Consider the following 27,968-nt stretch of genomic DNA (forward strand, 5'->3'; position numbering starts at 1 on the left):
GCGCTTTAGTTGATAAATTAATTTGTAAAGAGTTTTACTATTTTATTCGAACTTCACAAAGTACATAAATCATTCATTGATGATAAACTACAATAATCATCAATCATTTTCGCTGCTGCAAATTTATATTTGAGCCTTGTCTGACTATAACCAATCAGCATGCATTTCCTCTTAGAGCTGGACAAATCATCGCCGTCCACGAGGTTGAGATTGGGGGCGGAGACCATTCATTGTGATGAGCGTGCAGTACAAGCAATCAAATTCCTATAATTCCCGGAAAATATCAACGTTTTCAGGTTAGCAACCAATCAGCAAGTGGAGAAGGTGGAGCTACTAATCCAGTATGCATGCCCCAAAGCCACACGTGATCCGGCTGTAGTTCCAAGTGGTCACATCGGAATCAGGAGGTAAGTAATGACGAATAACTATCACTTCTTACAAACATAAGTCGCTAAATTATAATTTCAGTCTAAATTGACATAGGATGTTCACCTGATTGCATACAGGCCAGTATCGTTTAATTGCAATACATGTATCTTACTGAATAAGACCACGAACCCATGCGTGGTCTTAGCATAGACTGGCTAGCTGACGGCCAGCTAGCAAGCTAATTTAGGCTAGTTAGCGATTAAGATAACAAATTAATGTCATTGTTCCGTTTATTGTCATGTAACACTGTCAGTTGCACACTTTGCTCGTGTGTTCATTTTGCCGACATTTTGTGTAAGACAAGTTGGGCAAGCTAACGTTAGCTAACTTGGCTATATGGGAGGCATCGAACGTGGATAGCAAGCAATACCAGCCTCGAGTTAAAGCAAAGAAAATTGACAAATATTGCCTCTTTGTGAAAATGTCGGAACGTTATTGTAAAACTATATTGTAGTTTAACTAACGCTAGAAATCAGTAAAACGTGGTGATGATGATGATGATGCAGCAGTATGTGTCATGGTGCGAAATCAATTGAAATCTCGTACACAAGTGCCCTATTTATGTAGTTATGTCCTTTTTCGTGTGGTCATTGTAATCGCGTTTCCTGTGTTGGATATAGTGGGTTACATTAGCATACTCCCTTCAAAGGGGAGGTTATCAAGATGAGTACTATAGCTAGCTACAGATAATATTCTTATGTGAAATAATTTCCCTTAGGAGCTACATGAAGCCTGCTTGTAGGAATTGCTACGTTTTATAGGAAAACCTTGTTACCCCTGTTCTACCATGGAAACGGGTATTACTGGCAAAGCACTTAGAAGTCTGACCAGTTTTGCAAACCCACTTCCGCCACTGAATGAAACCAGAAAGTGCAACGGCTAGATAGAGGTCATACAGCGCCCTCTTGGAAATGTGGCTTTTACAGTTTGCTTATCTAACGGAATTGGTTAGCTTTGGGACACATCAGAAGTCTTTGTATTGGTTGGACTCCCTGAGTTGTGCATCGATCTGGTGGCTGGTGACAGAAAATAACCATATCACAACATAGCCAGCTTCACAGCTTTTTTTTCTGCCACCAAGGCATATGTATAATTTCTAGGAACTCAATTTACCAGATGTAAAGTGAGATGTTAACCTCACTATCAAATAAATGTCTGAATCCAACTTTTGTCCGAACTGCTTGGTCTAATTGCAGGAATATGGGGCAGTTCGGAGAACAATTGGATTCGGGCGCTTATTTGATAGCGAGGGACACATCACTTTATATCTGGTAAATCGAGTTCCTAGAGATTATACGTATGCCTTTATTGACAGGAAATGTTTTTTGGGGGTGAACCGGCTATATTGTGGTAGGGTTATTTTCCGTCGCCACCCACCAGAAGGATGCAGAACTCAGGGAGTCCAACCAATACAGACTCCCAATGTTTTCCAAAGCTAGAATTGGTGTCTTATTGAATGGTTCACACGTTTCTAGATAGCTATTGTGAGAAATGTAATTGGTATTCTAGGGATGAATATAAATAATTTATCTGAATGGCTGTAGGAAGTTGGACATTTTGTTGTTTAACCTTGTTAAATAATAACTTCTCAGTTCTCTGGTGGGTAATATTTAACACAGAGCGGTTACATTTTAAGATTAGACATTAAGAAGATAATTGTGTTTTAATTCCACTCTTGATGACAATTTAGTAACTAACGTTGAATGGCACAATAGGCTGATACACATGCTTTAAAATATATTAGCTTTTATATAATCTTCTTACGTCTTGCATTATCTTTTTTGAGATGGTGAAGGCCCAGGGCACACCCCTACTCAGATCTCTACAGTATGACCTAGACAGGGCTTCATAGCACAGAGTTGGCTTTCCAGTATCAGCTGCTGCATGTTTCTTATCCATGAGGACACTCTGTGAAAGCACAGTTCGACATCTTGCACAATATGTCTCCTACTTAGATGGTGTACACTGAGAGAACCATATGACCTCAGCATTAGAAGACAGCACTGTTTTCCCCAAATACAGAGTGAACTGGGTGGAATGAATTCAGAGGACTGGCTGACAGATAATACTCCTTGCTGTGTTGCTTGAGCACTGATTGATTAGTCTACAGTCACCTCCCCCTCCTTGTATCTGCTCTGTCCCTCACAAGGACATGTGACCACTGAGGCATGATGTGAATGGGGGAAGGCTGTCCACTTGGCAGCACAACTAGGGTCTCCCCTCCTGTGTGTGTGGTTTTGTTTGCCCGCATGATGTCTTCAGCCTTTGTTGAGAAAGTTACATTTGGCACTACTCTCACGTTTATCCTTCTAGCCCTCCCACCCCTCGACCACAAAACGCCTTGCATCTGTGCTAGGCTGCAGGCACCCTTCAAGCTCCTGTGTCCCCCAAAACAGAGCGACTGTGGTTAGGGCTGGGCGATATATCGAATGAATTAGAATTTGTTTTTGCACGATATTCCAAATTCTTGTATTGCAAGAATCAAGGTTATTTTCTGTTTTTGTGAGTGTTTGTCCGCTTGTTCTCATGTTGTATTTTTGGGCGTCATTGTCCCAAAGGCGGGAAGGCAGGCAACAAGCTTAGGTCCAAAATAAGCCTATAGAAACACATTGGCCTTATTTTGGACAGATTTTTATGGTTTACACACACACACACCAAGCCCCTTCCCCTGCCTCTCACGCCAAGAGATCACATCCTCTTCTCTGACAAGTGGTTTCAACTTGCTATTTGAGGTTTGGTTCAACAGAATGGGTCATATGGACACAAACACATTGAGATATTATTCTGCTGTAATATAGCAACTTGTCTAACAATACCCTATATGTCTGAACTGCTCAAATTATGCTCAGAGCAGACACTACTAAAACGAGAGTATCGCTGATTCTGGAAAATCAATGCTCAGTTTGTCGCTCGCGGCATTAGGGTACCGCTAGCAGCATTTTAGCGAAAGACTGTTATACTAGCTGTCTAGTATGTGTTTATAAATATGCAATAAGCATAAAATACAATCATATAAGGAATTGGCAACTTGTTCTCATTCTGAGAAGTAAAGTACACTACATGACCAAAAGTCAAACATCTCATTCCAAAATCATAGGCATTCATATGGAGTTGGTCTCCCATTTGCTGCTATAACAGCCTCCACTCTTCTGGGAAGGCTTTCCATTAGATGTTGCAACATTGCTGTGGGGACTTGCTTCCATTCAGCCACCAGCATTAGTGAGGTCGGGCACTGATGTTGGGCGATTAGGTGTTAAATGGGATTGAGGTCAGGGCTCTGTGCAGGCCAGTCAAGTTCTTTCACACCGATCTCGACAAAACATTTCTGTATGGACCGCGCTTTGTGCAAGGGGGCATTGTCATGCTGAAACAGGAAAAGGCCTTCCCCAAACTGTTGCCACAAGGTTGGAAGCACAGAATCATCTACAATGCCATTGTATGCTGTAGCGTTAACATTTCCCTTCACTGGAACTAAGGGGTTTAGGCCGAACCATGAAAAACAGCCCCAGACCAGTATTCCTCCACCAAACTTTACAGTTGGCGCTATGCATTTGGGTAGGTTGTCTGTCGGACTGCCAGATGGTGAAGCATGACTCATCACTCCAGAGAACGTTTCCACTGCTCCAGAATCCAATGGCGGCGAGCTTTACACCACTCCAGCTGATGCTTGCCATTGCGCATGGTGATCTTAGGCTTGTATGTGGCTGCTTGGCCATGGAAACCCATTTCATGAAGCCCCCGACAAACTGTTGATGTGCAGATGTTGCTTCCAGAGGCAGTTTGCAACTCGGTAGTGAGAGTTGCAACTGAGGACAGACGATTTTAATGCGCTACATTCCTCAGCACTCTGTGGTTCTGTGAGCTTGTGTGGCCTACCAATTCGCGGCTGAGCCATTGTTGCTCCTAGACCTTTCCACTTCACAGTAACAGCACTTACAGTTGACCAGGGCAGAAATATGATGGAAGGTGGCATCCTATGATGGTGCCACATTGAAAGTCACTGAGCTCTTCAGTAAGTCCATTCTACTGCCAATGTTTGTCTATAGATATTTCATGGCTGTGTGCTCGATTTTATTCACCTGTCAGCAACGGGTGTGGCTAAAATAGATGAATCCACAAATTTGAAGGGATGTCCACATACTTCTGTGTATATATGTCTAGGCTACTTGATTTCAACATCTGAACAAAGTGGACAGGCTAACATGCTTTTCAAACAGAAGGGTGTGTTCATAACAATTCAACTGTTCAACTTCGTTGGCTAGCAAATAGATCCAAGTTGGCTAAACTTGAAATATAAAGATTAGCTGGCCAATCACTATCACGTGGGCTTGAGAGATTGTTGATGAGACCTGTGTTAATTTTCTGTAGCCTAATGCCTGCTAGGAGAAGTTGGGCATTATTAGTGAATGTGCATTATGCATGGTTCTGGTTACATTTGTAACAAAGGGCATTTTCATAGACTTGAAAGCCAGATCAGTGATATTGCCCAAGCCTAACTGTGGACCTTGCAAGTCAACTACAACCCTTTTGCCCCACCCCCAAAAGTCCTGTATCTTAACCCCTGACTTGGTCATCAGGAAGTTACATGCATGGTGCTTTGGTGGTGAGCTTCCCTCTGGTTATCCCCTCTCTGTTGGCAGCCTGACTTGTTGCAGGGAAACACCCTAGTCACAGTTTACAAACAGAAGCATGGCAGAGCCTTCTGTTACAGAACACACCAGCTGTCGCGTAGACACCGCCAGGACCATCACCGGGCCTGAAGGTGTCCCTCTTGGGTAGTGAAAGCAAAGTGGTGACAGTGTTTCTTCTATGTATGAAAAGCTGTGAAGGGAAAGTTGAGATGAATTTCTCTTCAGGCACTGCGTGGTCATCACTAGTTAACACAGCCACAAATTCATAATTATGCCTAACACTGCCTATTTCTACAAATGTTTTTGTTTTCATAAATTTTTACGATATAGCCATTTTTGACTTTGTGGCTGTGCTAACTAGTGACAACCACCCTGAGTGGCTGTTGCCTGGCTACCCAAACCCCTTGCTCCACGCTAGTGCCGATATATGATTAAATTGAATATTGTGATATCTGACGTTGATGGTATATGATGTTGCAAGACTATACTCCATTTAAAATGTACAAATCCTAAACTGCAGTTTTATCAGCATGTTAAATTAATGAACTAAGCCTTATTTTTTTAACCGCATGAAGATTATTTAATGAGAATGCGACTATTGTAAATAAGCACAAAATTGTACTAAACATTTAGTCATTAACGGCACCAAACGATTATATTGGGTATGGCGATATTGGGAGCAGCATATCAGAGTAGATGTCTCCCCAAATATCGCCCAACCCTATGTCCACCAACGCTTTCTTCTCTGCAATGAGTCAGGATTTGAGTACCTCCTCGACGATTTGTACATTTCGCACACGCACGCACGGGCTGTGTTCGCAACTCCCCTGATTTGTCCCCTCGGGACACTCTTTAAGGGATATGGTTGTAGAGGTGACGTGTCCCTTGGAGGGGACAGCACCCTGGTTATCTGGACAGATGGGAGTTGGCTGGGGGGGGATGGGTGTATAGCTCTCACACCCACCTTCAAGGATTTTTGTCCAGCTGCTCCAGTGATTTATTTTTTTAATGTCTTTTTTTTTTTTTACTTGTATAATCGGGTGAATAATGTCGGCAGTCATGTCTACAGCGGGTGGTCCTGTAAAAACGGCTCACTGAACGATCGCCGTACCGACGCTAGATCCACATTCGGTGCAATGTGTGCGAGCCTTTAGAATGCCCATATGACCTGCAGAACAAGCTCAATAGCGATACTAAATGGAAGCTGTGGTGAGAACGGCAGTACTGGAGTATTAATACCATGTATGGACAGTAGTGCATTATGGTTATCTTGACCTAATAACCATTTTGCTTAGACTGTCTGGGCTTGTTACCACCATTACTGCTATGCCATGGGAAGTGCTAGCCGGTGGTGCTACTAATGCTAATACCACGTGGGGTTAAGCTATGTACATGGTATGTATAGTGTGTGATTGCATGCTAGCGTGTAGATGCTGGCAATCTCCTGACAAAAAGACAGTTGGTAACTTTGGTTAGTGTGTTAATGGAATTTGGTTAGATCCCTCTATGTTATGACTTGATTTTAGATTAAATTATGGTCAGAAAACATATCAGTTGTATACTGCGTATGGTAATGTGGACCTAATAGTACTCTTACATACTCGCTCTCTCTGTGCCCAGCCCCACTTTATTTGGCTAATGGTATCAGAACATGCTGAGGGGTGAGAGTAAGGGGGATTTCTAAGGGCACAAATTGCAATCTCATTGGCTTTATCCGATTAGAGAAGACAACCCAATCCTGAATCAATCCTTTCCCCCTAGGCGCTAGCGAAGATCTGAAAGGATTGGATAGGTATAAGGGCTCAGACACAGCAATAGCGTTTCCTGGCCGAGAGTACTTAGAACCTCTGAACAGAATTTGCAAACGAGTGCGCACTGATTTTACATGTAGAATTGTTTGAAAAAAGCTGGCAGTCTACTGTGGATGGTCCCTAAAACGCGATTGGCGAAAGCTAGACCCACATTCAGTGCGACATGCGCCAGCCTTAAACATTGTAATAACATTCTGATAATTAGGCAGAATATTTGCCATAATGCTTAAACACCTATGTAGTCCACTCCAATAGATGGGTGGTAGGGCAGGCTAAGGGTTGATTTGGGACTGTGTTGGAGGAACATATGTCTGTGTGTACACAGTCTGTCCTAAATTATTTGTATTGTGTTGAGTAAATTGCCTGTGAATAATATGAAAGGTAAATATGTGTATTGTATGAACTCAGTGGGTGTTATATGGTGTGCTAGAGTAATCTCATTGGGACTAATCCCATTAGGGGAAGGCTGAGGCTGCATATCCCTCAGGCACCCCTCTCGTCGCTATGGCAATGGGTGCCAGGGAGGCTCTGGGTAATGGCATGGTGACCATATGCCTGGAAACGGTCAGAGGGTGTGTGCGTTCTGTAGGCATGGTAAGGATAAAACGTTTAAAACCTTAGGAGTGAGCCTAGTAGTATTAATGGCCATTTTTGTTCCAGGAACTTTCAATTATAGTCCTTCTAAGACCAGGGTTGGGGGTTTGATTCCTGCATGGACCACCTATTCCGCTAGGCCGTTATGTTCTAATAGGATAAAAAAACTCTATGTAATTTGACCCAATGGCCACCTGCTCTGGAAGTATCGTTTTTCTCCAGCTCAACGATATGCTAACTTGCATTGTCACTCGCCCACATATTTCTGGTGTCTCATGTAGTCCCGTCTCTCTCTCGCACACATTCTTCCTCTGTTTCCTTCCTTTTAAAAAAAATATCATTTATCCCCTTATTTACTGTTCATTAAATGGCTGCATTTCCTCAGCTGTCATTTTGCTTTCTCCGTCACATCCCTCCATCTTTCATGCCCTACCCATAGCTTCCACTGTTTGAAATCAGCCTCTACTCTTATTCATTTTGATGTGAAAGGAACGGATGGGTGTAACTAAGCAATAATACTGTAACTCTGCTCCTCCTCTCTAGCCATTGAGGTAAGGTGGCTAACAATCTGAAACGGCTAAGGAAGGAATTCAATAGGAATCAGTGTTTTCCCCCATATTCATTACCGGTATGTCATTTTTTAAAATAATGTATATTTCTGCGAAGGTGTGCTTTTAAATGGATAATCTGTCAGGGGAATTCAACTCTTACCCTACAAGGTCTGAAGCCTGCTAGTTTTCTGTTCTACCTGATGATTAATTGCACCCACCTGATGTCCCAGGTCTAAATCAGTCCATGATGATAGGTGAGCAATGAAAAAATGCAGTGGAACTGACTTGGCGGTCCAGAGTTGAGTTTGAGGGGTCTAGGGGAACAGCTAGCATGGTATTGCGCTAACGCTAGTAGCAATGCAACCCCACTACCCTTGCCACCACTGCAGAAAAAAATCCTAGGGGAAACATTGGGAGTCTGAATGTAGATGCAGACAGGAAGTGGGGATCTGTTAATTAGCCAAAGTAATTAGTAGGCTCGAGTCAGCAAGACCACCACTGTTATCTGCCATACTTATTATTAAAGCACTTATGGACAGCTGAGGCAACCGCTCACATTTTCTCCTAGTTTATTAATTGATCTCTCTCCTCCCCGCTAGACAATGGAGCTGAATGTGAGGTGTGTTGTGCTGCTGGCCGTGGCCCTGTGCTCCACGCTGCTACTGACCACAGTGGCCGCCCACCAGGAGGAGGAGGAGCCTATCATGGAGCTGGCGGAAGACATGGGCGTGGAGGACGAGCTGGAGGACCTGGGCCTTGGGGAGGAGCTTCTGGACGGGGAGGTGGAGCCAGAGGATGCAGACACACCACCGGGACCGCCTCCAGCCCCTAAAGTAAGTATCCTATTGACCTAGACCAGTGTGTATGAAGTTAGGGTTTTAGTGGTTAAAATCCCAGTAGTGGTTAGAAAGTGTGGCTCCTCTCTTTCCCTCCAGCATACCCAGATGTGACAGCCAAGGAGGAGAGGTTAGGCCTACATGGCTTTTCACTGTTCCTCTCAAGGATAAATGGATCATAATTTAGTTTACTGCTTGGATATATACTCTGCATCCACTCAAAGGGAGTGCCTCACTTGTACACACATACATACCAACCGACCCATTTTCACTGGTCAAATGTCCATTGTGAATGAGCTGTAGAGCGAGTGAGGGGTTTGAGCTCATCTCAATGAATGAATGTGATTCACACAACACCACAAATGATAGTGAGATAAAGCCTGTGCTATGACTGCTTAGTGGCCTTATTTTCTCCACTAGTTAGTGTCTACTCTAAATTGTCATATTTCTACACAGGACATAAAATAAACTTTTTGGTCCACCTACCACTGTGGCTACCTGTCACTCCCCCCCGCTAAAGTTACACCTAAACACACCAAAAAACAGATGAGCATGCTTTGTAATGTTTTGAAAACAATAAACGTATTACTAGGGGGAATTAATGTGGTATCTTGTTTAATTAATTTTTTTATGACCTGAGTCTTAACCAAAATATCACAGATGAGACAAAATGTTCACCTGCCACTTTAAGGGCAGGAGGTTACTGTGGTAGTGCAACTCCAGTCATGTTTGTGCCTGTGAGATTGAGTCTGACTACTAGAAGTGTTGTCTTCTCTTCCCTAGCAGTTGAAACTCAAACATAGAAAAACAACCTAGCTTGTGAACAGAACAATGTAAATAGCCAAGAAACACAAGGACAAAGTCTCACTTCAGTAAACTTTAGTTTAAATTAAATTAGACTAACTTTTATGCTTGTGCACAGAGCTTCTAAAAATGAATCTTCCACTCAGCTCTTCACATGCGCACAGCCCCCAGCCAGGCAGTGTTGCAGCGCAAGGTGGAATAGTCTATATTGTATTTGTAGTTCTTTGACTTTGTACAATTAAATTACCAGCTAACAAAATGGCAGAAATACTTACAAAACAACAGCTTCTGCAGAATTTATTTGACTATTAATTTGATCATACTTGACCATTTTTATTCACACATGCGAGTGAAAGGCTCACTGGAGCCCTGAACACCAGCCACCGTGGCTGGTGAAATAAACATCTTACCCGCCAATGCCAAAATCTACCTGCAGGTGGCGGGTGTTCATTTTAGACCCTGTTTCTACATAAAGGATATGGCTAACGCCAGAGTCATGAGACGTTTCCAGTGGTGAATATCTCTGACTAGCCTAACTTCAGTAGAGGTAGGGAGGCATTTAAAAGAAACTCTGAGGTGATACATTGACTAGCAATGTGACGTGAAGGTTTGCTATCTGACTGACCTATATCCTCCCATTGCTCTTGCATAGGACACACACACACGTGTCCTGGTTGGCACACTGGGCAGTGGAAGAACTGACCCCTCTGCTCTCCGCTCCTCTCTAGGTGACCTACAAAGCTCCCGAGCCTATGGGGGAACACTTCTTCGCCGAGTCCTTTGACAGGGGGACCCTAGACAGGTGAGAACTCAAACTTTAAACGCAGGGATTATTATATCCAGTCATTTGTAATGCAAATTACATCTACATCAAGGAAGATATATTCAAATACGCTGCCCCGAAATAACATGGGTGTTATAAACTGCATTTGTCTTCTCTTCATATGCCATCCTGTGCTGTGTGCGTGCTCACCACACGACCAGCTGACATTTTGACTTAAATACGAACGCAGCCCCAAGGTCATTTCCCCAGGGGCTGTCCCTATGGTGTCCAGGTGCTACCCTGTTTACTTGACTCAAGTCAATTTGCTTCTCCTGTTTCAGCTGGGTCCTGTCAAAGGCCAAGAAGGAGGACATTGATGAAGATATCGCCAAGTATGATGGTAGGCACTAAGACAGTTCCTCTCTGACCAGGGCCATAAACTAACTTTTTAGTCTAGTACCAGCCACAAATTATTTTTTTTCTAGGCAAATTATTTTTCTAGGGAATTAATTACACAAAAAACAGCAGTTCTTTTTTTGTGGATGAGCGTGCTTTGTAATGTTTCTAAATCAGTAAATGTGTTACTAGTAAGATGTCATGTGGTATATTGCTCAATTTAATTTAATATGTTGTGAACTGAGTCTTTTTAACCGCGTCCCACAGATTATGTTAGGACAGCACCTAAACAAGAAAAACCACACAGCCATTTTCCAAGCAAGGAGAGGCGTCACAAAAAACAGAAATACAGCTAAAATTAATCACTAACCTTTGATCTTCATCAGATGGCACTCATAGGTCTTCATGTTACACAATACATGTATGTTTTGCTCGATAAAGTTCATATTTACATTGGCGTGTAAGGTTCAGAAATGTTTTGCCTCCCAAAACTTCCGTTGAATGAGCACATCAATTTACAGAAATACTCATCATAAACGTTGATAAAATATTAAACTGTTATTCAAAGAATTATAGATACACTTCTCCTTAATGCAACCGCTGTGTCAGATTTCAAAAAAACCTTTACAGCGAAAGCACACTTTGCAATAATCTGAGTACAGCGTTCAGACACGAAACCAAACCCGCCATTTTGTGGAGTCAACAAAACTCAGAAATAATATTAGAAATATTCACATACCTTTGATCATCAGAATGCACTCCCAGGAATCCCAGGTCCACAATAAATGTTTGTTTTGTTTGATAAAGTCCATCATTTATGTCCAAATACCTCCTTTTTGTTCGCGCGTTCAGTCCACTACTCCAAATGCAGGAAGCGCGCGCAAAATGTCATGACGAAAAGTTTAAAAAAAGTTCTATTTACGTTCGTAGAAATATGTCAAACGATGTATAGCATCAATCTTTAGGACGTTTTTAACAAATCTTCAGTAATATTCCAACCGGACAATTCCAGTGTCTTCAGAAAAGAAAAGGAACACAGCTAACTCTCAGGTGAGCGTGCGCCTCTGAGGTCATGTCATTTTCTCACTCATCAACTTCCAGGCCCTCTTGTTCGCTCCATATTCACAGTAGAAGCATGAAGCAACGTTCTAAAGGCTGTTGACATCTAGCGGAAGCCTTAGGAAGTGCAAAATGAACCCTAAGTATACTGTATAGGCAATCACTTGAAAAACTACAAACCTCAGATTTACACACTTCCTGGTTGGATTTTTCTCAGGTTTTTGCCTGCCATATGAGTTCTGTTATACTCACAGACCTCATTCAAACAGTTTTAGAAACTTCCGAGTGTTTTCTATCCAAATCTACTAATAATATGCATATCCTACCTTCTGAGCCTGAGTAGCAGCAGGCAGGTTAATTTGGGCACGCCTTTCATCCGGACGTCAAAATACTGCCCCCTACCCTAGAGAAGTTAACCAGAACATCAGAGATGAAACATTTTCAGCTGCCTCTTTAAGGTTACCGTGGTAATGGTGCCACTTGAGTCATCGGGTGTGCCTGTGAAAATCTGACTTGTGGAGGCCGATGTCTTCGCTAGCAGTGGAAGCAAACGTAAACATTGAAAAACAACTTGACTTGTGAACAGAACAATGTAAATATCCAAGAAACACAAGTATAATTCCTTATTGTATTAGTTAGACCAACTTTTAAGCCTATGTAGATTGCATCTAAAAAACAAATCTTTTAGCACTTCACTCATAGTGCAAACAGCCCCCCAGCCAGGTGGTATAGCTATAACATTAGGATTCACATTGTTTGGTGCACTACCAGATATGAAACAAAACGGCAGAAATACTTTGAAAACAGCTACTGCAGCATGTGCCCATACTTGACTTTTTACTATTTTTATATAAAATGCTCGCACTGTAGAGCCCCAAGTGTGACCGCCCGCCAACATGGCTGGTCAATTAGATATTCTTACCCGCCGATGCTAAAATCTACCTGCATTGGGCGGGTGGTGGGTGTTAATTTTAGGCCAGGTCTCTGATACATTGTATTAAGTAGGGCACAACATAGCAAATCATTTTACAAACGGAATTTTTTTTGTGTGTTTGGTGCTTAATGAATACATCCTAGGTTTGGCTCCATTCAGGCAGTTATCAAGTGAGTATATTTGCATATTTGACCTCCTCCTTGCAGGTAAATGGGAGGTGGAGGACATGAAAGACAGCAAGCTGCCCGGAGACAAAGGACTGGTCCTCAAGTCACGTGCTAAGCACCACGCCATCTCAGCCCAGCTCCTCAGACCCTTCATCTTCGACACCAAACCCCTCATCATCCAGTATGAGGTCAACTTCCAGCAGGGGATCGACTGTGGTGGTGCCTACGTCAAACTGCTCTCCCAGACCCCAGACCTTAACCTGGTAAGCCACACGTCTGCACCAAAGATTTTTATAACTAACCCAAGATAGACCACAGCCTTTCGTTTCGAATGGGAACAAATGAGTCATAGTGGATAGAACAAGAAAGGAGGGGGGCGAAGCCAAGGACACGAAGCCAAGGCACGTTATAGCATGTTTTCGTTAGGGAACACCTACTTTGCGAAGTGCATGTGCAGTAACTCGATGCACCCTTGGACTCAGTGTAAAAAACGATTTTGAATAATTATAATAATAAAAGAAATATTATACTTTTGCAAATGGTTAAATCTACAAAACTTAGTCCACTCCGTTCGTAAAATATTCTAGTTTTGGAAACAGAAAACTGTATTGAGATCAAATGTTTCATCGATGAGAATCTGCAGAAGATGGGCTAAAATCCATCTCGCTCCGTCATCTCCCACTGCCAGCCACTGGGCTTCCTCTCACCACCATATTTGGTAGTTTGTGGAGACGCCATGCGGATGCTTCATATTTATACATCCAGTGAAATATCTGGCTCATTATTCTATCTGTGCACCATGCAATCTAAGACACTCTCAGAAAACACAAAATAACCTCTCAAAAGTGCTCTGTTTATGTAGAAGACCCCTTAGCTTGGTCTTTGTTTCAAATGTACCAATGTAGACGGCCTGGAAATCCAGTAGCCAGTTACACATTCCATAATGCTCTAATACAGAGCCACAGTAAATGTATATTTGTCCTTCCCACCAGGATGAGTTTGTTGACAAGACTCCCTACACCATCATGTTCGGACCAGACAAGTGTGGCGAGGACTACAAGCTGCACTTCATCTTCCGCCACAAGAACCCCAAGACTGGCGAGTACGAGGAGAAGCACGCCAAGAAGCCTGACGCAGACCTGCGCACCTACTACACCGACAAGAAGACCCACCTTTACACACTGGGTAAGACATTTCAACATGTTCTCAGGCACCATTTAGGTATCCCTACTGTTTTAACTGGTGCGATGTCACATAACGATCACATAGAAATGTAGTGTGTAGAACACACGATCGTATGCCAGTTAGATTAGGGAATAGTGTTCGTTCTTCTTGTTACATTTCTATTAGTTCCTCTAACCATTTGTCTCTCTCCCGCCTCCTAGTGGTGAACCCAGACAACAGCTTTGAGGTGCTGGTAGACCAGACAGTGGTGAACAGTGGTAACCTGCTGACAGACATGACCCCACCCATCAATCCTGCGGCCGAGATCGAGGACCCCGATGACCACAAGCCAGAGGACTGGGACGAGAGGCCCAAGATCCAGGACCCTGACGCAGTCAAACCTGAGGACTGGTAAGGGCCTGTGTTTGTGTGTAAGAGGGAGAGAGAGGCTATTTCAACAGGTTAGCTTACATGTAAATTACACAGCATGTGCATGTTTCAAATGTAGTTGGATTGTTTTGACATGGGATAATAGGTGTGTGTCCTGTGGACATTTTTTTTAATTTTTTAATGATTGTGCAAGGTGTGGGGGTGCTGCGTTAGTGCGTGTACCCTCTAACTCACCCCCCTGCCCCACAGGGATGAGGATGCACCAAAACAGATCCCAGATGAGGATGCAGTGAAGCCAGACGGCTGGCTGGATGATCAGCCAGAATACACCAGTGACCCCGATGCAGTCAAACCCGAGGACTGGTAACTACCATACCGTTGCATTCAGCTCACCCCGCTATCTTGCTACACTCTCAAACTGCTGTCTCTCTCCCCTCTGCCATAGAGTACTCCTATCTCTTCTGTCTTTCTCCTCTTTCTCTACCTTCATCTACTACCTCCCCTTCGTCTTCTCTCTCCCCTTCGTCTTCTATCTCCCCTTCGTCTTCTCTCTCCCCTTCGTCTACCACCTCCCCTTCATCTTCTCTTCCCTCATGGTGTATCCTCATCTGGGTCAGCCCACTTGTGTGTTGGAAGCTAATTGCTAGCCTTTGCGGCAGCTCCTCTTCTCTGTGAAGAGAGTGGGCTTCCTGGTGAGAGGAGCTAATTTCACAAGGCGTGCTTTGCCTCAGGACAGCCAGGCCTGGTTTTTGGGCTGCGACGAGCTCCTTTTTCGCTGCTTTGATGTCTCACTTCTGTGACGGAAATTAAATTAGAGCCGGTAGAGAAGAGCTAGAGGAACGGGACACAGTGGAAAGAGGGAGGAGACCAATGTTGAGATACGGGCTAATGACCCCTTTTCGACATCCTCTAAATGCGGTCTGTCTTTTCTTTCTCATGTTCTTTGCTTTCTCACACCCACAGTGTGCAACCATATACCATCATTTTGTACACTTTATGACTGCATCTGTGACATTTTCGTAACTTTTTCTCCAGGGATGAGGACATGGATGGCGAGTGGGAGGCCCCTCAGATCCCTAACGCCCTCTGTGAGACCGCCCCCGGCTGCGGTGCCTGGCAACGGCCCATGATTGACAACCCTAACTACAAGGGCAAGTGGAAGGCCCCAATGATCGACAATCCCAACTACCAGGTAACCCTTCACACCTCCCAGCGTGTACCATATACCAAAGCATCAGCCTCTTTAGGAACATGTTTCACCCCAGTGAAGTGTGTAGCCTAAATAACATACACACAATAGTTGCACTTGCTCTTTCAGAATTTGGCAACTATTTGTACACTATATATACAAAAGTATGTGGACACCCCTTTAAATTAGTGGATATGGTCATTTCAGCCACACCCGTTGCTGACCGGTGTATAAAATCGAGCACACAGCCATGCAATCTCCAGTAGAATGGCCTTACTGAAGAGCTCAGTGACTTTCAACATGGCGCTGTCATAGAATACCAGATTTTCAACAAGTCAGTTCATCAAATTTCTGCCCTTCTAGAGCTGCCCCGGTCAACTGTAAGTGCTGTTGTGAAGTGAAAACGTGTCAGAGCAACAGCGGCTCAGCTGCGAAGTGGTAGGCCACACAAGCTCACAGAACAGGACTGCGGAGTGCTGTAGAGCGTCAATCTTCTGTCCTCGGTTTAAACACTCACTACTGAGTTCCAAACTGCCAATGGAAGCAACGTCAGCACAGTAACTTTTCTTCGGGAGCATCATGAAATGGGTTTTCATGGCCGAGCAGCCGCACACAAGCCTATGATCGCCATGCGCAATGCCAAGCGTTGGATGGAGTGGTGTAAAGCTCGCCGCCTTTGGACTCTGGAGCAGTGGAAACGCAATCTCTGGTGTTATGAATCACGCTTCACCATCTGGCAGTCCGACGGACAAATTTGGGTTTGGTGGATGCCAGGAGAACGCTACCATAGTGCAAACTGTAAAGTTTGGAGGAGGAATAATGGTCTGGGGCTGTTTTTCCTTGTTCGGGCTAGGCTCCTTAGTTCTAATGAAGGGATATCTTAACACTACAGCATACAAATATGCGGTTCTGTGCTTTCAACAATGTGGCAACAGTTTGGGGAAGGCCCTTTCCTGTTTCAGCATTACAATGCCCCCTGTTGCACAAAGCGAGGTCCATACAGAAATGGTTTGTCGACATTGGTGTGAAAGAACTTGACTGGCCTGCACAGAGCCCTGGCCTCAACTCCACCAAACACCTTTGGATGAACTGGAACTCCTAATGCTCTTGTGGCTGAATGTAATCAAGTCCATGTAGCAATGTTCCAACATCTAGTGGAAAGCCTTCCCAGAAGAGTGGAGGCTGTTGTGACAGCAAAGGGGGGATCAACTCCATGTTAATGCCCATGATTTTGGAAGTAGATGTTCGACGAGCAGGTGTCCGCATACTTTTGGTCATGTGGTGTATGTATTGATGAGAGATTATTTATATTCTTATCTTGAGTAGTAACTTTATTTAATGTGTTCTTGTGTGTTAAAGTCTTTTTTTTATTTATTTTTTACTACTTAGCTCTCGTTGCAGATAAATCCCAATATACTTAGAAATAGCTCCCATAACCCCAAAATAATTGTAACGCTCACAGTAGAGTGTACTCTACTCTCAATGTACCTCCGCCTCTCCTCCCCCCAGGGTGTGTGGAAGCCCAGGAAGATTGCCAATCCGGACTTCTTCGAGGACCTCCATCCCTTCAGGATGACCCCCTTCAACGCCGTGGGCCTGGAGCTATGGTCCATGTCCAGCGACATCTTCTTCGATAACTTCTTCATCACCAACGAGCGGCACACGGCCGAGCGCTGGGCCAATGACGGCTGGGGCTTGAAGAAAGCTGCTGAGGGAGCCGCTGAGGTGGGCACAACTGCGCACACACACACACGTACACAGACAGGCCCACACAGACACTCATATACTTACACACCTACACTTGAATGCTTCATGTGGATCATGAATCATACTTAATTTGGATCTCTCGTGAAACGTAACTGTTGTTGCCAGCAAAGCGTGAAGATGGTGTACAAAGGACCCATGTAGAGGTATGTTGAGAGGTCGCATAATAGTTAGGACGGGTGAGTCCTCACGCCTCGTTGATAAAACAAAAAATATGCAGACATTTGATAAGGAAATATATGTAGTGTCATTACCTGGCAGGCCCACTCTCCTATTCTAACCATGGCACTTTCAACATCTCTTTTAGATTCCTGTTGCATCTAAGAAGTAGAGTACAGCGAGATCATACTTTTCCCAATGGACGTTTGTTTTGCAGCAAGTAGAACTACGGGACCTATCCTTGTAGCCAGGGACTTCTCTGAAACCCCTCCATGGAGCTATGCAAATATTTGCTGCGTTGCATGAAGTCTCTAGCCTCTGGGGTTAGCAATAGAGTAAATCCAGACTAAACTAGAGGTGACGTGTTGTCCAAACACAGACCTAGGGTCAGGGGCCGTCTGTATGAAGTGTCGTCTCAGAATAGGAGCGCTGATCAAGTATTTGCGTCCATGTAATCTTATTCATTATGATCTAAAAGGCTAAACTGATTAGAGGTCGACCGATTATGATTTTACAACGCCGATACCGATTATTGGAGGACCCCCAAAAAAAGCCTGTACCGATTAATCGGCAGATTTTTTTTTGGTTTGTTTGTAATAATGACAATTACAACAATACTGAATGAACACTTATTTTAACTTCATATAATACATCAATAAAATCAATTTGGCCTCAAATAAATGAAACATGTTCAATTTGGTTTAAATAATGCATAAACAAAGTGTTGGAGAAGAAAGTAAAAGTGCAATATGTGCCATGTAAGAAAGCTAACGTTTAAGTACCTTGCTCAGAACATGAGAACGTATGAAAGCTGGTAGTTCCTTTTAACATGAGTCTTCAATATTCCCTGGTAAATTTTAGGTTGTAGTTATTATAGGAATTATAGGACTATTTCTCTCTATACGATTTGTATTTCATATACCTTTGACTATTGGATGTTCTTATAGGCACTTTAGTATTGCCAGTGTAACAGTATAGCTTCCGTCCCTCTCCTCGCTCCTACCTGGGCTCGAACCAGGAACACATCGACAACTGCCACAAGTCTCAGAACGAGTGACGTTTGAAAGGCTATTAGCGTGCACCCCGCTAACTAGCTAGCCATTTCACATCGGTTACACCAGCCTAATCTTGGGAGTTGATAGGCTTGAAGTCATAAACAGCACAATGCTTGAAGCACAGCGAAGAGCTGCTAGAAAAACGCACGAAAGTGCTGTTTGAATGAATGCTTACGAGCCTACTGCTACCTACCACCGCTCAGTCAGACTGCTCTATCAAATCATAGACTTAATTATAATATAATAAACACACAGAAATACGAGCCTTAGGTCATTAATATGGTCGAATCCAGAAACTATCATCTCGAAAACAAAAAGTTTTTCCTTTCAGTGAAATACGGAACCGTTCCGTATTTTATCTAACGGGTGGCATCCCTAAGTCTAAATATTCCTGTTACATTGCACCACCTTTCAATGTTATGTCATAATTATGTAAAATTCTTGCAAATTAGTTCGCAACGAGCCAGGCGGTCCAAACTGTTGCATATATCCTGACTCTGCGTGCAATGAACGCAAGAGAAATTACACAATTTCACCTGGTTAATATTGCCTGCTAACCTGGATTTCTTTTAGCTAAATATGCAGGTTTAAAAAATATATACTTCTGTGTATTGATTTTAAGAAGGGCATTGATGTTTATGGTTAGGTACAGTCGTGCAACGATTGTGCTTTTTTCGCAAATGCGCTTTTGTTAAATCATCCCCCATTTGGCGAAGAAATAGTCTTCACAGTTCGCAACGAGCCAGGCGGCCCAAACAGCTGCATATACCCTGACTCTGTTGCAAGAGAAGTGACACATTTTCCCTAGTTAAAAGAAATGCATGTTAGCAGGCAATATTAACTAAATATGCAGGTTAAAAAATATATCATTGTGTATTGATTTTAAGAAAGGCATTGATGTTTATGGTTGGAGAAACGTGTACCTAAGCGATTATATGCAACGCAGGACAGGCTAGATAAACTAGTAATATCATCAACAATGTGTAGTTAACTATTGATTATGATTGATTGTTTTTTATAAGGTAAGTTTAATGCTAGCTAGCAACTTACCTTGGCTTCTTACTGCATTCGCGTAACAGGCAGGCTCCTCGTGGAGTGCAATGTAAAGCAGGTGGTTAGAGCGTTGAACTAGTTAACCGTAAGTTTGCAAGATTGAATCCCCGAGCTGACAAGGTAAAAATCTGTCGTGCTGCCCCTGAACAAGGCAGTTAACCCACCGTTCCTAGGCCATCATTGAAAATAAGAATGTGTTCTTAACCGACTTGCCTAGTTAAATAAAGGCGTCCAAAAATACAGATTTCCGATTGTTATGAAAACTTGATATCGGCCCTAATTAATCGGCCATTCCGATTAATCGGTCGACCTCTAAAACTGATCCTAGATCAGCACTCCTATGCTGAGATGGATCACCCCAATCCTCTGTAAACATTCGATGATATCAGCATATCAGTGGTTAGTGGTGACTTCTCTGCCTGTGTGTTCTCATGGGTACACCAGAATAGATACTCTCCCCACGCCCTTCAGAGGAACGCTACTGGTTAGCGTGGCTATCTGTTCTGTGTGACGTGTAAAAACCCTGTCCTGCTCCGCCCCATAAGTGGAAACAGACATACACGTGGTGTTCTAGGGAGAGAGAGACCAAGCTGAGCAATAACAGTGGAATCGTCACCATGCTCCAGCTACTCCTCTGTATGATGAGTTGGATTTAGTTGAAAAGCTTCCTGAGCTAGCCTAGCATGACTCTTACCCGGTCCCTTTCTTGAGCTAGCCTAGCATGACTCTTACCCGGTCCCTTTCTTGAGCTAGCCTAGCATGACTCTTACCCGGTCCCTTTCTTGAGATGGCCGAGCATGACTATGTTACCCAGAGGAAGAGTGTAGCCTGACGTGGCTGGTGCATTCTTTCACCGCTGGAGTACACTGTTCCATAGAGCCAAACGTACAGCTGGGGCTGTGGACTATTAAGTGGCCCTGCTTCTCTCACAGGCACCTTCCACTGAGGTCGTCATTAGGTGGTCTCGCTCCATTGCAGTTGAGGCAAAATAAGCTTGTGTGCAGTAGAGTTGTGAGTCCAGTTGGGATGATGTTGGCTCGTACCCAAGGATTAGCTGTTAGTTTGGTTGCCTCTCGTCCAAATCCCTGCATCCCCGGACCTATGCTGCCTTTTATTCCTAAAGATGAATTCCTGGGATGCCTGGCATGTTGGGCTTAATGGCCCTCTCTCTACACATCTAGGCCTCTCGGTCTCCTCTCTCGGTCTCCTCTCTCGGTCTCCGCTCTCGGTCTCCGCTCTCTCTCTCAGCTCTCGTTTATTTCCCCTCGTTCTCTACTTGGTGCTCTTGCTCTGTTGCTGTCTAGATTCTCTCTCTCTCCCTTGTGCACACACTCACTCTTTCTTGTTGTTCTTAGTCTCGCACACACTCTTTGTCAGAGCAGCACACACACGGCTGTACTAGCTACATACCCCTCACAGTGAACCGTGGGGCCCTCTGAGCATTCCATTGCTTTCACAGCCTCATTATTTGCTCTATGGATCATTTGGTTTTACACTGGTAGCCATGCTGGGCCAGTTGGCTGCCACTGTTAACCTCTATGGGCTAGGTGGGACGCAAGCGTCCCACCCGTGGTGCACTCCATCAACAGCAGGTGCATTTCAAGAGCGGCAAATTTGAATCCAAATAAATGTCAAAATTCAAATTTTTCAAACATACAACTATTTTACACCCTTTGAAAGATAAACATCTCCTTAATCTAACCACGTTTTACGATTTCAAAAAGGTTTTACGGCGAAAGCATAAATTTAGAGTATGTTAGGACAGTACATTTACAAGAGTTGTGTGTAATGTTTTGTCAATTCAAAGACAGGGTCACCAAAACCATAAAACCAGCTAAAATGATGCACTAACCTTTTACAATCTCCATCAGATGACACTCCTAGGACATTATGTTAGACAATGCATGCATTTTTAGTTCTATCAAGTTCATATTTATATCCAAAAACAGCGTTTTACTATGGCATTGATGTTGAGGAAATCGTTTCCCTCCAATAACCGGCAGTCAAGTCAACACCACAAATTAAATAATTAAAATTAGAAAAAATTTGTAAAATATTATATTGTCATTTAAAGAATTATAGATTTACATCTCTTGAACGCAATCAACTTGCCAGATTTAAAAATAACCTTACTGGGAAATCACACTTTGCAATAATCTGAGCACTGCGCCCAGAAAAATACGCGTTGCGATACAGACCAGCCGTCATGTTGGGGAGATCTAAAATCGAAAATACTATGTAAATAATCCATTACCTTTGATTCTCTTCATCAGATGTCACTTCCAGGTATCACAGGTCCATAACGAATGTAGTTTTGTTCAAAAAAGCTCATCATTTATGTCCAAAAATCTCCGTCTTGTTAGCACATGATCTAAGCCAGCCGGACTTCTCGTCATGAACGAGGGGAAAAAATATATTTACGTTCGTTCAAACATGTCAAACGTTGTATAGCATAAATCATTAGGGCCTTTTTTAACCAGAACATGAATAATATTCAAGGTGGACGAATGCATTCTCTTTTATAACGTATTGGAACGAGGGTACCCAACATGAACTCGCGCGCCAGGTGTCTATTGGGCCATCATCGTTCCATGGCTCTTGTTCGGTCAGATCTCCCTCCAGAAGACTCAAAACACTTTGTAAAGGCTGGTGACATCTAGTGGAAGCAATAGGAAGTGCCAAAATATTCCTCAGCCCCTGTGTTTTTCAATGGCATAGGTTTAAAGGTAATACAACACATCAGATATCCACTTCCTGTCAGAAAATGTCTCAGGGTTTTGCCTGCCAAATGAGTTCTGTTATACTCACAGACACCATTCAAACAGTTTTAGAAAATTGAGGGTGTTTTCTATCCATATATAATAAGTATATGCATATTCTAGTTACTGGGTAGGATTAGTAACCAGATTAAATCGGGTACATTTTTTTATCCAGCCGTGCAAATACTGCCCCCTAGCCCCAACAGGTTAATATGGAACAGCTCGTCTCAGGTCTGCTATTGTAGTATGGATGGAGTTGGATGCACACCCTCCCGTGATCTGTCATTGTTCCGAAATGGTCTCCCGTAGTATGCAAGACTTAGGTTAGGACTAATGAATGATCAAACTAAGGGGTTCTTTTGACCGAGATTGAACAAAAGCAAGAGGGTCTTTCTGTTTTATCAAGTGCACAAGTATGTTGCACAAGTATGCACTGTGAAACAGGAAGCCCCCAGCCCTTATGAAGACTTTCAGGAAGTGAGTGAGATGTGTAAAGAAACCCTAAAAAAAAATCATTACACAATACACATGTAGGGTCCACATGAAAGATACAGGAGTGAAGTTTTTTTTAATTTGTGGTTGACTTGGTATAGACCTGTTCCGACCATTTCTTTAATGCCCCATACCCAACACTTTGTTATACCAGCCATGCTGTGGCAAACTTGTTACAAAGAACTACTTTCAACGGCACCCCCAATAGTGCATATGTAATCCATACCCTGCTTGTAATTTTGATGTTGGTTGTGGTCGATGGTTGATGTTGGTTGTGGTCGATGGTTCCCAGATCTTGACCATTCCGTGACTGTTCTCCCATCTCCTCTAGCCCGGGCTGGTAAACCAGATGATGACTGCAGCAGACGAGCGTCCCTGGTTGTGGGTGGTCTATGTGCTGACTGTGGCCGTGCCCCTCATCCTCATCGTTGTCTTCTTCTGCACCGGAAAGGTGAGGGACCACAGACCATCTAAGGTTTCATCTCAATAGTGTCTAATTTATTATTAAAATTACTCCCACACACATTTACCTCAGCTTGGTTATTTGTCGACAGTTCGTTCAAGTCTGGACTTTTCTTTCCCCCCCAAGACTTTCAGTAAATGTCGGTGGGAGTAAAATCCTTAATGGGTGACTAAGTGATGTCATCAGAGACAATGTTTAGATCTGTGTTGATGTGTGTCTTTTCTCTCTCTCTCCCCAACAGAAGGCGGCGGCTCCAGCTGCAGCTGACTACAAGAAGACAGACGAGCCCCAGCCAGACGTGAAGGAGGAGGAAGAGAAGGCTGAGGAGGACCAAGTCAAGGAGGAGAAGAGCCAGCCAGGTTAGGACTCATTGGCTCGGTCCCCCTCTCTGTCTGTACTGTAGCTTCACAAATGTATGTCAAGACGGTGTGTCATTTTACTTGACAATGCGTGCTGTCTTGCATCACCTGGGGGTATTTCACAATGGTCTCAGTAAAAGCTAATCTGTGTTGGTTGGTTTCCATAGCAGCAGCGGAGAAGAAGAGTGATGCAGAGGACAGCCCTGCAGAGAAGGAAGAAGAAGAAGAAGAAGAAGAAGAGGAGGAGGAGGAGGAGGAAGAAGAAGAGGAGGCAGCAGTAAATGAGGAAGAGGAAGAGGAGGCGGCAACTGATCAGGTACGGGACAGTAAGTTAAGTCTTGGTTAGCATGATGTGGTTTGTTGTGACGACAAATCAGAGCTTGCCACTTATGTAGAAAGACCATTGTAGAAGCACTGTTGACAACTTCTGATGTAAAAGGGGCTTTAGAAATAATTGTGTTCATTTAATCGTTCAGAATAGAAATAATGTTGGCTTGTTTGACCCAAAGCTCCCTCTCATTCCCGCTCTCTCCAGAAACAACAACAAGATGATGTCCTCAGGAGGTCCCCTAGAAACACAAAAGGGAGAAAGGACTGAAGTGGCTGCCACAACCCTGGATCTTCTGATTTAAACCAACTGGCCTGACCCCCCCCCTCCTCCCCCCGGCTCCCTTTATTCCCCACCGCCCCCGGCTGTCTTCTCCACACCTCCCCCTCCCAGGACGATGAAGCGATCTCTCTCGTCAGGATCAACAGAAAACAATCATGACTGCCTCCAATATGGAAGTGTGGATTCCAGTATGGTGAAGATGAAGACTGGGTTGTTGGTGTAGAAAGGGGCTTTTTCGAACAGCGAAGAAAGAATAAATCGATTTCCCATACCATTCTGTAACAGTGCAGCAGACACTAACCTAGGGACCCCACCTTGTCTTCTCTTCTCCTCCCACCTCCAACACCCTATGCTTCTGCTAATCGGCCCACCATCCATCCATCCCGCAGATCTAGACAGTATTTATCAACCGGTGAATCTGGGCAACACTACAGCTCGTAGGTTTTAGCCATTTTCCCCCTCAATGTCTTCTTGCTTGGTCCAGTTTAACAGTCCCATGTGTTTTGTATGTGTCAGAGGAGTAGATAGACTTAACATGAACATTTCTGTTGAGGGTCGAGAAAAAAAAAACATGCAATTTGGATGTCTTGCCTGCTTTTAACACTGCAGTTGTGGTTTTGGGGGGTTTCAAGAGACTAATGTTCCCATGATAAACAGGTCTCCTCGACATTCCATGTGGCTCCCACCACGGTTTTTTTAAGTGTGTTTTAGTTGTAGAATACCTCGCTGAAATTGTTCTTAATAGAGTGAAGCTGAGAGTAAGGGGGATCCATTGTACATGCTTAGTTCCCCGCAAAACTGTGGGGCGGGCAAAGTTTGAAGCAGAGAGAGAGCTTAGTAAACAGGCTTCAGTAGATTAGATTCTGTGCTGCTTTACACAGCCCTAGAGAGCAAGGTTTGGCAAACGTTTTTCTTCTGTGAATGTACTGTGACGTTTCTTTTAATACTTTGTACATGGCTTTTTTTCCCTTTTCATTTTTTTTCCCCCTTTGGTTTTGTTCTATAATGTAGGGATATATTGTAAGTGTACATTAACAAATATTTGTGAGGGAGGGAGTATGTGAGGCTGGTGCTCGGAGGGTTGACTGTTGGTTGCCGGCAGGCTTCGCGGAGATGCCAAGGTTTTCATACTGATGTCCTTGCTCCTGCTGACTCATCAAGAGAAGATGGAGAAAAAAAAATCCTGGCTCAGCTCGTGCATCCTCCCTCATTGGTGGGATAATTCAGTCTCCCGCCTGGCTATTGGTAGCTGAGTAAGTAAGCACATCCTGTGACTGCATTTCCTAAGTCAAAAACAGCAGCAGCAGAATTTAACACAGATCTTTAAGACTTTTATGTTTCTCATGACCGTCTGAGTCTTACAAGAGTCATAAAGAATACTCTCAGGGTGTCAGACAAGCTTTCCCCCTCACCACTTTCTCACTGAATGATTCAATGATATCTTTTCCTTTTAAACTTAATCTCATACGACATGAAAAAGGAACTAAGGAGAAAAGATTGGAACCGCTCGGTAGCTGATACCTATCTGTGGCCTACAGTATTTAATGTTCCTTGTTTCTTACTCCCATTCTTGTGAACCTGTCCACGCTGTTTTCAGACCATCCTAAAAAGCAGTGGAAGTCAAAAGCCATTAGAGGTTCGTCTCATATAAAAAATAAAAAAAAGAGTTGGCACTTTTCAAGGTAACTGAGGCTCCCACAGAAACACATACCAGGTCATTTGCTGTCGCTGTCTGCATGGAATCCCGGTCAAGTTTTGTGGTCTCGGATTCCTTAGTGGTGAAAGTCAGTCAGTAGTGTTTGGAATCCCACAATTCTTATTCCCCGGTGAATGGGGATTGGTTCCCCCGACAAACTCTAAGCTGCATGTGATTGGGTGATGAGGATCCACAGCAGCTGTTGGTTGATTGGGCATTCATCTACTACAGTACATTTTGGAGGGCAGGGAGGAAAAGGTAGAACTTACAGAACATAAATATTTCATTAAGAGATTGGAGGTTGGCGGTGTGTTTTTCCTGTATTGGTCTCATGGTTTTGTGTGGTGTGGCGGGGGGTCGTCACCCCTGAAATTTAGTTGGCATGTACAGCTTCCGCCTTGAGGAAATAGACCTCCATTTCTCATTGTTTTCTTTTTTCTTATTGTGAAATGACCTGTGTCATGGGGTATATGCGATGTAGTTACTTCCCACTGCAACCTGATTAGTAATGTGTCTCTTTATGGTACTATTGCTGCAGGGTTTGTGTGGTTTTGGTTTGAGGCTTAGATAAAATATGAGGTGGGAGACCAAGGCACCTAGTTGGCATTTAAGAAAATGAAAAGGTCAGAGAACTACCCTTTTATGAATATTCCTAAAGACATGCATCTCTCCTTTACGCTCTTTGTGGCTATCTTTTCATTTGAGTCTACAATGTTTTCATTATTTTCCCTTTATTTGGTTCTACCTAAAGCTGCCTAGATAAGACTCCTAGACTGAACAGTGCACTGTAATGTACCTTACATATCTCTCAGCTTTCCTGTGTGACAACTCTCTCTGATGGGTCACCGAAATGAATGGGTTTAACCTAACTTAGTCCTGTACACTAGAGAGAAACTATAAAGAGTTACCTTTGGTTATCACGGTTGAGATTTAATGTCACATCATGGGTAATGTTGAATAATTGATTAGTGGTGGCTTTAAATACTGTGATCACGGATAGCCATCATGTGAATATGGGTCATAGACTGCTCCTCTGACCCATGTCTGTTATAAATGCAGTCATCTATGAATGGGGATGCCATTTTGTTTTGATGAATAAAAAGGCCTACTAGAAACTGACTGGGAGCCCGAGTGTTTCATTGCTGCCTGTCACTTGGTATTAATCGGCATTCCACCAAGCAGATATTATGCCCAGGCTGTTTGATGCTGCTTATTTTAGAACTACAGTGCATTTGGAAAGTATTCAGATCCCTTGCAAACTTATTAAGAAAATGAAATATCACATTTACATAAGTATTCAGACCCTTTACTCAGTACTTTGAAGCACCTTTGGCAGCCACTACAGCCTCGAGTCTTCTTGGGTATGACGCTACAAGCTTGGCACACCTGTATTTGGGGACTGTTCCTGGGGACCTTCAATGCTGAAGACTTTTTTGTGACCCTTCCCCAGATCTGTGCCTTGACACAATCGGAGCTCTACGAACAATTCCTTCAACCTCATGGCTTGGTTTTTGCTTTGACATGCACTGTGAACTGTAGGACCTTTTATATAGACAGGTGTGTGTGCCTTTCCAAATCATGTCCAATCAATTGAACTTACCACAGGTGGACTTCAATCAAGTTGTAGAAACATCTTAAGGATCGTCAATGGAAACAGGATGCACCTGAGCTCAATTTAGAGTCTCCTAGAAAAGGGTCTGAATATTTGTAAATAAGGTATTTCTGTTATTTTTTTTCAATACATATGTAAACATTTCTAAAGCCATGTTTTAGCTTTTTCATTATGGGGTATTGTGTGTGTAGATACGTTTTTTTCAATTAATTTTAGAATAAGGCTGTA

The 27,968-nt window shown here is 43.4% G+C and overlaps 1 protein-coding gene across 4 annotated transcripts; it reads left to right on the forward strand.

The window, feature by feature from the left end:
• The first annotated feature begins 257 nt into the window (after positions 1–257).
• On the forward strand, positions 258–27,247 carry LOC106604570 (calnexin). Of its 4 annotated transcripts, XM_045718040.1 has the most exons (15): positions 376–407; positions 1,626–1,700; positions 8,616–8,849; positions 10,385–10,458; positions 10,761–10,819; positions 13,015–13,238; positions 13,968–14,160; positions 14,361–14,550; positions 14,779–14,892; positions 15,565–15,721; positions 17,228–17,443; positions 23,332–23,451; positions 23,705–23,822; positions 23,990–24,138; positions 24,358–27,247. In XM_045718040.1, exons 3-15 carry the CDS (start codon positions 8,619–8,621, stop codon positions 24,418–24,420), a joined length of 1,908 nt encoding a protein of 635 aa, XP_045573996.1. In that variant the 5' UTR covers positions 376–407; positions 1,626–1,700; positions 8,616–8,618; the 3' UTR covers positions 24,421–27,247. The 4 variants fall into 4 exon arrangements, with proteins under 4 accessions (XP_014054814.2, XP_014054812.2, XP_014054813.2 ...); XM_014199339.2 differs by lacking the exon at positions 1,626–1,700 and having other exon boundaries at positions 258–407; positions 23,990–24,148; XM_014199337.2 differs by lacking the exon at positions 1,626–1,700 and having other exon boundaries at positions 258–407.
• Positions 27,248–27,968: the final 721 nt, after the last annotated feature.

The sequence above is a fragment of the Salmo salar genome, chromosome ssa05 (assembly GCF_905237065.1).
Source record: "Salmo salar chromosome ssa05, Ssal_v3.1, whole genome shotgun sequence".
Classification (NCBI taxonomy): Eukaryota; Metazoa; Chordata; class Actinopteri; order Salmoniformes; family Salmonidae; genus Salmo; species Salmo salar.